General features: G+C 44.4%; 2 protein-coding genes across 8 annotated transcripts in view; one reads left to right on the top strand and one right to left on the bottom strand.

Moving 5' to 3' along the window:
• Positions 1-207: 207 nt before the first annotated feature.
• LOC123998276 (glycylpeptide N-tetradecanoyltransferase 2) lies at positions 208-8,111 on the top strand. Of its 2 annotated transcripts, none has more exons than XM_046303340.1 (12): positions 208-402; positions 1,160-1,277; positions 1,634-1,775; positions 3,983-4,101; positions 4,208-4,299; positions 4,532-4,648; positions 5,034-5,204; positions 5,335-5,443; positions 5,611-5,781; positions 6,622-6,789; positions 6,884-7,021; positions 7,215-8,111. In XM_046303340.1, exons 1-12 carry the CDS (start codon positions 293-295, stop codon positions 7,233-7,235), a joined length of 1,476 nt encoding a protein of 491 aa, XP_046159296.1. In that variant the 5' UTR covers positions 208-292; the 3' UTR covers positions 7,236-8,111. The 2 variants fall into 2 exon arrangements, with proteins under 2 accessions (XP_046159296.1, XP_046159297.1); XM_046303341.1 differs by lacking the exon at positions 208-402 and adding an exon at positions 443-1,039.
• Positions 7,477-10,690, bottom strand: part of LOC123998279 (ribonuclease P protein subunit p38-like) — a 73,969-nt gene continuing 70,755 nt past the window's right edge. For 5 of the 6 annotated variants that reach the window (XM_046303348.1, XM_046303350.1, XM_046303349.1 and 2 more), the window contains exon 2: positions 9,098-10,509. In XM_046303348.1, the coding sequence (XP_046159304.1) occupies positions 9,628-10,503 (876 nt within the window). In that variant the 5' untranslated portion in view covers positions 10,504-10,509 and the 3' untranslated portion in view covers positions 9,098-9,627. Of the gene's footprint in view, positions 8,155-9,097; positions 10,510-10,690 lie in introns of those variants that run through there. The other variant, XR_006832247.1, reaches the window with a different exon arrangement.

The following is a 10,690-nucleotide window of genomic DNA, read 5'->3' as shown; positions in this document are numbered from 1 at the left end:
AGGCTGTTATAGCAACAAAGGGGGACCAACTCCATATTAATGCCCATGCTTTTGGAATAAGATGTTCGCCGAGCAAGTGTTCACATACTTTTGGTAATGTAGTGTATAGCTGATCTCTCCTTGTTTCGATGTGATTTGGGAACTTAGCCTACTGCTCTGCAAACGTGCTGTGAGGAGATAGGGCACCAGATGGCGCTATTTCCGACTAACCTCTTTGTTTTTCCTATCCCTCCCTGTCTCCTGTTCATTCAGCATATATTTTTTTAAATATATATATAGGTTTTCATCCATAATGGCGGAAGATAGCGAGTCCGCAGCCAGTCAGCAGAGCCTGGAGCTGGACGACCAGGACACCTGCGGAATAGATGGCGATAACGAGGAGGAGAATGAACACATGCAAGGGTGAGGCTCGGCTTCACCAACCAGACACAAAACGCAGCAGTCCGGGGCAGCACGCTCCGATGGCTCGGTCCTGTGTAGGGGGTGGATGAGTTTCTTTGGATAATGAGCTCGCGCATACATCTAACGTTTGTGTTTTTACAACCAAGGACCATATATGCCCTGTTCGTTAATTCTATCACATAATGTTTTTATGTGATGATGGCCCTCTCAGTCGTCTGAGTAGCAAGTGTATTATAATCCTGCTGGCTTGTGGATGTCATGGCAGTGTAGCCATATAAATGAAAGCTAGCTAAGTAGCTTTTCATTTGAATGAATGAGACTCGGCGTGCTAGGCGTTGTGTAGTTATTGCAAGCTAACTGGCCAGCTAGTTAAATTGCCAGTTTAGCATGCGAGTAGCCTGTAGGATTGACTTGTTCGCATTTAAAGCAATTGTCAATGGAATGACATACGCTAAATGGATATTTATCTAACTAAATGTTTAGTTTTATACTGCTGGCGCATTTGCTAGCTAACAGCAGCGCATATCCTTGGCTGTCCTTCTCTGATGTTACAGCAGCAGGCTAGACGTAAAACAGTATATGAACTAACGTTGTTAGGCAGAGTGATTGCTACTCTGCTCCGGTTACACCCACTGAGGTACATAATCTGGCCCCATTTTAGCCTGACTTTAATTATTCAGCATGACAATAGTACCAGCTAACCTTTACTCCAGAGCAGAGATGTAGCCAGCTAGCTATCAAATCTGTGTGTGTGTAGGAGTCCAGGGGGAGACTTGGGTGCTAAGAAGAAGAAGAAGAAACAGAAGAGAAAGAAAGAGAAGCCGAGCTCTGGAGGGGCCAAGTCAGACTCTGCCTCAGACTCACAGGAGATAAAGGTGACTAACCGCTCTCTCTCTCTCTCCCCCTCTTGCTCTGGCCCAGGCCCAATTCCAAATCAAGCCCTATGCACTTGTGGAGATTTGACAGGTTTAAGCAATATGGCAATAGCACCACCTTGTCCTGAGATAGGCTAAGTGGAAGTTACACCATATTTCATATACCAATCAAATCCTCTCAGATCTCCACAAGTGCATAGGTTGTAAGAGGTCCATTTGGGAGTCTGTCTGTCTGTCTGTCTGTCTGTCTGTCTGTCTGTCTGTCTGTCTGTCTGTCTGTCTGTCTGTCTGTCTGTCTGTCTGTCTGTCTGTCTGTCCTTCCTTCCTAACTTTCTCACCTTCTCACCTGTGTGTAGAACCCAGGGCTGCCCATGCAGAAGCTGCAGGACATCCAGAGAGCCATGGAGTTGCTGTCCTGCCAGGGACCAGCTAAGAGCATCGACGAGGCCACCAAACACAAGTACCAGTTCTGGGACACACAGCCAGTACCTAAACTCAGTGAGTAGACACACACACACACACACACAGTGAGTGAGACATACACACTCGATCACACACTTTTACTAAACTACACATTCAGTGCCTATAGAAAGTCTACACCCCCTTGGATTTATTTACATTTTGTTACAAATTGGGATTCAAATTCATTTATTAGTGATTTTCATGTCTATGATCTATGCTAAATACTCAGTGGAAGAATGTTTTAAAATATAGATATTCATATAAATGTACATTTTAGTCATTTAACAGATGCTTTTATCCAGAGTGACTTACAGTTAGTGCATTCATCTTAAGATAGTTAGTTGGGTGGGACAACCACATATCACAGTCATAGCTATTTTCAGGAAAAATGTACTTACTATCAGCTTAGTCAGAGCTAGTAAGGAGGCATTAATTTTTGGACTGGGCTGAGGGGGAGCTGCCCTCCCATGGGGTGGGAGGGACAAGAGACCAGAGGGGGCAGAACAGAGTGCTCGGGTTGAGGTGTAGGATATGAGCATAGCCTGATGGTAAGGAGAGGTAGTTCCTCTTGCTGCTCCGTAGACAAGTACCAGGGTCTTGTCGTTGATGCGAGCTTTGACTGGAAGCCAGTGGAGTGTGTGGGGTGACATGGAAGAACTTGGGAATGTTGAACACCAGGCGGGCTGAACAAATGAAATACTAATATACTTTGATTAGATTAGTAATCAGTCCCCTGAGTGAATACATGTCAGAAACACCTTTGGCAGCGATACAGCTGTGAGTCTTCTTCTGTAAGTCTCATAAGAGCTTTGCACACCTGGATTGTGCAATATTTTCCTATTTTATTTTCAACATTCTTCAAGTTCTGTCAAGGTGTTGGGGGTCATGGCTAGACAGCAATTTTCAAATCTTGACATAGTTTTGACCTAAATCTGCTTGAAAATCTGTCTTGGCTACTCAGGAACATTTGCTGTCTTCTTGGTAATTAATACCAGTGTAGATTTGGCTTTGTGTTGTAGGTTATTGTCCTGCTAAAATATGAATTCCTTTCCCAGTGTCTTGTGTAAAGCAGATTGAAGCAGGTTTTCCTCTAGGATTTTGCCTGGGCTTAGCTCCCTCCTGAGTTTTTCAGGAGAAACAGAAGTCTTTGCCCATGTCAAGTATACCCATATCATGATGCAGACACCACCATGCTTGAAAATAAGGAGGTAGTTACTCAGTGTTGTGTTGAATTTGCCCCAAACATTAGACTTAGCATTTAGGCCAAAAAGTGTGTTCCTTTGCTGTGTTTTACATTTACATTACATTTAAGTCATTCTTTGCAGTATTACTTTAGTGCCTTGTTGAATACATATGTATGTTTTGGAATATTTGTATTTTGTATATTTGTATTCTTCTTTTCACTCTGTCATTTAGGTCATTATTGTGGAGTCACTACAATGTTGTTGATCCATCCTCAGTTTTCTCCCATCACAGCCATTGAACTCTATAGCTGTTTTAAAATCACCAATGGCCTCATTGTGACATCCCTAAGCAGTTTCCTTCCTGCCCTGCAGCTCAATTAAGGACTTCTGCATCTTTGATGTGTCTGGGTGGTTTAACATCATCCACAGCATTATTAGTATTATTAACTTGACCATATGTCAAGATATATTCAATGTCTGATTTGTTATTGTTACACATCTACCAATCACTGCCCTTTATGAGGCTTTCAAAAGGTTTCCTGGTCTTTGTAGTTGAATCTGTGCTTGAAATTCAGTACTTCACTGACGGACCTTACAGATGTTGTATGTATGGGGGACAGAGGAAGGAGTAGTCATTCATTCAAAAATCATGTCAACTCCTATTATTTCACACAGTGAGTCCATATAACGTATGTGATTTGTTAAGCCACATTTTACTTCTGAACTAATTTAGGCTTGTCTAAACAAGGGGTCTGAAAAGACTATTTAAGTATAAAATGCTTATTCATTTCTAAAAGTGTGTAGAATTTTGAGTATTATGTACAGATCAATGACAAAAAAGACAAATCTATTTCAAGGTCACTTTGTAGCGCAAAAAAAGTTCAAGGGGGTGTAAACTTTCTATAGACCCTGTAAATATGTACAGATACAGTACTCCCACAATCAGAGAAAGTTAAGCACGTTGTTATAGTAAGAAAACACAATGGCTGTATTTCCTCAAGTCCCCTGGTTGTGATTGGCTGGCTGGTTGGTTGTGATTGGCTGGTTGTGTTTTGGCAGATGAGGTTGTAACCAGCCATGGGCCCATGGAGGCTGACAAGGACAACATCAGACAGGAGCCCTACTCTCTACCACAGGGCTTTATGTGGGACACGCTGGACCTCAGCAACGCTGATGTGGTGAGTGTGTATGTTTCTTTGTGTTCAAAAGTTTATATTCATTGCCACCAGACATCAACGTTGTGCAGACAGAAGACTTTACTAAGACTCTCTTTCTCTCTCTCAGCTGAAGGAGTTGTACACCTTGTTGAATGAGAACTATGTGGAGGATGATGACAACATGTTTAGATTTGATTACTCACCCAGCTTTCTCAAATGGTAAGTCAAATCCATACTCTACTTAGATTATGTTAAACTGTCTGTGTGTTTGGCCTCTGTCTAAACTACTCTGCTTCCTCTCTCCTTTTTCTCTTTCTCTCTCTCTCTTCTTTCTCTCTCTTCTTTCTCTCTTTCTCTCTCTTCTTTCTCTCTTTCTCTCTCTTCTTTCTCTCTTTCTCTCTCTTCTTTCTCTCTCCTTCTCTTCTCTCTCCTTCTCTTCTCTCTCTCTCAGGGCGTTGCGTCCTCCAGGCTGGTTGCCCCAGTGGCATTGTGGGGTGAGGGTTTCCTCCAATAAGAAACTGGTTGGTTTCATCAGTGCCATTCCTGCTGATATTCACATCTACGACACGTGAGTCACACACACACACGCCCTAACCACACACGCCCTAACCACACACGCCCTCACCACACACGCCCTAACCACACACGCCCTAACCACACACGCCCTCACCACACACGCCCTCACCCCACACGCCCTCACCCCACACGCCCTCACCCCACACGCCCTCACCCCACACGCCCTCACCCCACACGCCCTCACCCCACACGCCCTCACCCCACACGCCCTCACCCCACACGCCCTCACCCCACACGCCCTCACCCCACACGCCCTCACCACACACGCCCTCACCACACACGCTCTAACCACACAGCGGACACACATCAACAACGTTGTGGACAGGTGCATGTCGGTGCTGAACTTGATGCACACGTTTTCCTCCCTCCCTCTCCAGCTTAAAGAAAATGGTTGAGATCAACTTCCTGTGTGTTCATAAGAAATTGCGTTCAAAGCGTGTGGCTCCAGTTCTGATCAGAGAGATCACACGAAGGGTTAACTTGGAGGGTATATTCCAGGCCGTCTACACGGCAGGAGTGGTTCTACCCAAACCTGTGTCTACCTGCAGGTACACAGACACAATTCATCAATTTGTCCTAACATAATAAGAATACATAGAATGCTTAACTTAAGTTGCCTAACTGTAGTAAGTTGACTAACTTAGAGTATGTAACAGGAGTGTTGTGTTTTGTGAACAGGTACTGGCATCGTTCTCTGAACCCCAGGAAGCTGGTGGAGGTGAAATTCTCTCACCTGAGCAGAAACATGACGCTGCAGAGAACCATGAAATTGTACAGACTACCAGACGTAAGAACACACACAATGTTACACTTCCACCATCTATCACGTTTCTCCTACATTGAGCAAGACACTTTTCTCCCAGCTGATGGGGCTAATAAACTTTGCTTTATGGTTACAGGCCTGTGTGATGTTGGGTGTATGTGTATAACTCCCCTTTCTCTCCGGCTCTGTAGAGCACTAAGACCCCGGGCTTGCGAGCGATGGAGAGGCGTGACGTGCGTCAGGTGACGGAGCTGCTGCAGAAACACATGAGACGTTTCCAGCTGGCGCCCTCTATGGGCGAGGAGGAGGTGGCACACTGGTTCCTCCCTCAGGACAACATCATAGACACATTTGTCGTGGAGGTAGGGGTCTGTCTTTTTGTCTGTTCAATTAGATAATGAGATGGATATACTGAACAAAAATATAAATGCAACATGTAAAGTGTTTGTCCCATTTTTCATGAGCTGAAATTAAATATCACAGAAATATTCCATACTCACAAAATGCTTATTTCTCTCATTGTGCCCAACTTGTCTACATCCCTGTTAGAGAGCATTTCTCATTTGCTAAGATAATCCATCCACCTAACAGGTGTGGCATATCAAGAGGCTGATTAAATGGCATGATCATTACACAGTTGCACCGTGTGCTGGGGACAATATAAGGCCACTCTAAAAGGTGCAGTTTTGTCACACAACACAAGGCCACAGATGTCAAGCATTGAGGGAGTGTGCAATTTGCATGCTGACTGCAGGAATGTCCACCAGAGCTGTTGCCAGATAATTCAATGTTAATTTCTCTACCGTAAGCCACCTCCCAACGTCGTTTTAGAGAATTTGGCCTTACAACCGCAGACCACGTGTAACCACGCCAGCCCAGGACCTCCACACCTGGCTTCTTCACCTCAGGGATCGTCTGAGACCAGCCACACGGACAGTTGATGAAACTGAGGAGTATTTCTGACTGTAATAAAGCCCTTTTGTGGGGGAAAACTCTGATTGGCTGGCCCTGGCTTCCCTATGGCTGCGCCCTGCCCAATCATGTGAAATCCATAGTTTAGGAACTACGGAATTTAGTTCAATTGACTGATTTCTTTATATGCACTGTAACTCAGTAGAGATGTTGCATTTATATTTTTGTTCAATATAATTAGATACTGAAATCTGAGTACTTTTAATTTGCTACTCTGTGTTTACCCTCAGGGTGCTGGTGGTGTGTTGACAGACTTCACTAGTTTCTACACCCTGCCCTCCACAGTGATGCACCATCCACAGCACAGAAGTCTAAAGGCTGCTTACTCCTTCTACAGCGTTCACACACACACTCCACTACTGGACCTGATGAATGACACTCTCATACTGGCCAAACTGGTACTGCACACACACTCTTTCCAACATAAATACAAAGGTTCAACACAACAATGATCACGTCCATCTAATTGGTGTGTGTTTGTGTGTCCCACAGAAAGGCTTTGATGTGTTTAATGCTCTGGACCTGATGGAGAACAAGGTGTTTCTGGAGAAGCTCAAATTTGGCATCGGAGACGGCAACCTGCAGTATTACCTCTTTAACTGGAAATGTCCCCCCATGGACCCCGACATGGTGTGTGTGTGTGTGTGTGTGTGTGTGTGTGTGTGTGTGTGTGTGTGTGTGTGTGTGTGTGTGTGTGTGTGTGTGTGTGTGTGTGTGTGTCAACAAGGTGGGGTGTATTCCTGGGTGTGCTGTGAAAGAATTTCATAATGGGAAATCAGTCAATAATTTGAATTATTTTTCTATCTCTGTCGCTCTGTTTCAGGTTGGCCTTGTTCTTCAATAACTAGTCTGTCTGTGACTGCTACACACTGAGGTCAAAGGTCTTCTTTGACCCCTAACATCGCTCTACATGGACACACAGGTAGTCCCAAACTAGAAGAAGACAATGACAACAATCAACCAATCAAAGTGATCGGGAAGTGTGCATCACTTTGAGCATCTCTCCTGGATCATTTTTATCATGGAGAACATTCTCTCTGCTCACCCGGAACTGCTAACTCTTTTTAACCATCAACATCCTGAATGTGAAGTCATATGCTCTGCCTGAGACAGACTCTTGTACAGTACACACACACACTACATGAAGAAAAGGAAGACTTGCATCCAAAATGTTTTTTTTTTTAATTATTATTCAAAAAGGTGCATTGGTAACCGTGTTTGTTGGACAGTGCAGAAATGTAGAACCTGTACATTTAATGCCAGAACACATGTATTCCTGTAGTGTGGAATATGGGGGGTGGGAGAGGAAAGATTCAACTAGCGTAGATGTTATTGACTTTGGTGTTCCTATGAACGGTTAAGAGGGGAGGGGATTCTAGGGATTTTTGAGGAAGAATGTATTTGAAGCACAAATCTTAAGTTCTTAACTGAGTAAAAGGCTCCTTATAACAACCCCAGGTGCATTTTATATATCGATTATTTCTGTTTTGTGTGTTTAGGTTTTTCAATATCTGAGTGTTTGAGAAACACAAAATGCAGGATGTTTTTCATTTGTTTTGTGTGTTTGCACCTAACAACATTATTTTAAAAAGGTCCCATTTCTTTTCCCGGCACAATTCTGATATTTAGAATTGTGCTTATATGTTGTGTGTTCTGTCACCATTCCTCCCATGTCTGTCAAACTGGCATCTTCACCTATAAATAAAGGTATTGGGTTGGAGTATCAGGCAGCTTCTTGTGTATGATCCATCACATGAAGGAACCTGTGATGAGAGAAAACAGCTGTTTTGTTTGCTGATGTTGTCATGGTTACTACAGTTAGATAAACAAGTGTCCCTGTCAATGAGAAACTGAGTTAGTTGATTGTGTACATGGGGGAAATACAATGTACAAAACATTTGGAACACCTTTCTAATATTGAGTTGCAGCCCCTTTCGCCCTCGGAACAACATCAATCGTCGGGACATGGACTCAACAAGGTGTCAGAAACGGTCCACAGGGATCCTGGCCCATGTAGACTCCAATGCTTCCTACAGTTGTCAAGATGTCCTTTGGGTAGGGGACCATTCTTGATACACACGGGAAACTGAGTGAAAAACCCAGCTGCGTTGCAGTTCTTGACACTTAAACTGGTGCCCTTGGCACCTACTACCATACCCTGTTCAAAGTTACAAATCTTTTGTCTTGCTCATTCACCCTCAATGGCACACATACGCAATCCATGTCTCAAGGCTTAAAACGGTCTTTAACCTGTCTCCTCACCATCTACACTGATTGAAGCTGATTTACAAGTTACATCAATAAGGGATCATAGCTTTCACCAAGTCAGTTTGTCATGGAAAGAGGTGTATAGTTCTCATTCTTACGCTGCCCTCACGGGGAGTTACTTGCTTTTAGTGTTTCTGAGGTGTGGCTCTGTGAACATGGTCTGCATCTGGGGCTTGTGTCTAAACCAAGGTAATGGTCAGGTTCCTCTGCTCAGACGTTGCTGGTACATGCCAGATCTTACGCAAAATACCTATCCCGGCATTGTATCAGCTAACCATGTTATAGCAATCTGGTGCCCGACAGTACGGCCGATGACGTGGCACACAACCATTGGTTGATGCATGCAACGTCGGAGCAAGGGAACCGATGTCAATGGCACAGAACACTGGGCATCCAAATAAAGATGACTGAAATAGAACTGATGGCCAAAACCGTGAATCTGAGTCAGCCATGTGTTTATTAGTCCCAGGGGCACCTTGAGTGTTGGATCTGTTGTGGATGTGTACTTCAACTTGTTTGAATTTGAGCACGAGACAGTTTTTGATACAATGCAGATACCCCAAGTGAGAGCACCCAAAGTCCTTGCCTTATAAGTTTTTTTTATTAAATATATCAACATGTGTAGTTTTGAAATAACACACTTTTCTCTAACTGAAAAACAGTATTTTTTATTGAACTTCTTGGCAGGCTGTAAAAGAAATGAGGAATTAGAACCAGCAGTGTTTAAACAGGACCTCATCCAAATACTGAATATGTTTCAAATAGTCACGCAAGCTATACCAGCATGATGGAATAAACTCATCTAGACTTTAAAAGATACATCTGAGTGTGCTGTCTAATATTTCATTTAAGTCCTCCATGGGATTTTGGGAGTGTTTCCTCCAGATTGGTAGTAGAGATCACCTCCAATCAGCAACCAGGGCTGCCTACACTACCGTTTCATGTCATCTTTTGTACATAAATTGCTTCTACTTTTTCTTAGTTTTTGGTTTCCGTATTTTATAGGGGTTCGGGATAATCTTTTTCACTTTAAGAGGCTGAAGTACGCAGGATGGACATTCTGTCATGCCTGGAGAAATGTCTTCAATTTTCCGTTTTTGGCCTCTTGTCTCCTCTCCCTTTTCCACCTCCATTTGCCCTGCACCTGTTCCCTCTTCCTCTCCTACCTGCCCCTCAACTGTTACACCTGTTTCACTGGGAGGGCTTGGTATCCAGGCAACCTGCAGAGCAGGCACTCTGGGTACAATGGCTTCCACAGTGTCGGAGAACGTCCCATCCTCATTCCTGTCCCCTTGTCTGAATCCCAGTGCCAGGACACACTTCAGCCCAAGCAGTCCCGCCACACTCTCACTGAGACGCGGCACCTGGCATGCCGCCACGCCCCGCGTCCGGCACAGCGCTATCAGGTGGCTCGTCATGTGCGGCGGTTTGACCGACTTGCACACGAGCACCAGCCGGAGCTGGTTCCTCTCCAGAGCCTTGGTGACCTCATTGATGCCGATGGCCAGCTGCCTCCTAGCAGCTACGTCAGTCCAGCCTTGCTCTCTGGGTTTAACAGGACATTCCGGTGTTACAGCGTCGAGGGTTATCTGTGGGGGCTCAGCTACCGAGTCATGTCCTGTAGGTGGGTTCTTATTTCTCTTTTTCCCCCACTGTCGAAACCCTTTCACCTCTTTCTTTTCCAGGCCAGTTGCTGACAGTTTGCTCTTCAGAGTGTCCAGGATGAAGTGTACATCATCACTCTGCAGCGGGCTCCATTGCAGTCTGTAGGGGGAGTTCAGGGACGTCTTAGCTGGGATCTGCTTCTTCCGCTCCTTTTTTGACACTTTGCCTGGAGTGGCCATCTTTATCTGGAGTGAAGAAAGGAGGAATTCACATGAACTGCATTTACCAGCAGGGTAGCATATAAATATAATATTTTATATTGCTCTAGTTCTGTGGGGTAGACTCCTTGAATGTTAATTCACAGTAGTGATTGAGGGATGATGCTGGGGTGGGGCTTAAACCCTGTTAGCACAGTACAACCTTTGC

Source organism: Oncorhynchus gorbuscha, linkage group LG15 (assembly GCF_021184085.1).
Source record: "Oncorhynchus gorbuscha isolate QuinsamMale2020 ecotype Even-year linkage group LG15, OgorEven_v1.0, whole genome shotgun sequence".
Taxonomy (NCBI): domain Eukaryota; kingdom Metazoa; phylum Chordata; class Actinopteri; order Salmoniformes; family Salmonidae; genus Oncorhynchus; species Oncorhynchus gorbuscha.
Note: the sequence above shows the minus strand (reverse complement) of the source record. Positions and strands in the feature narration are given on the sequence as shown.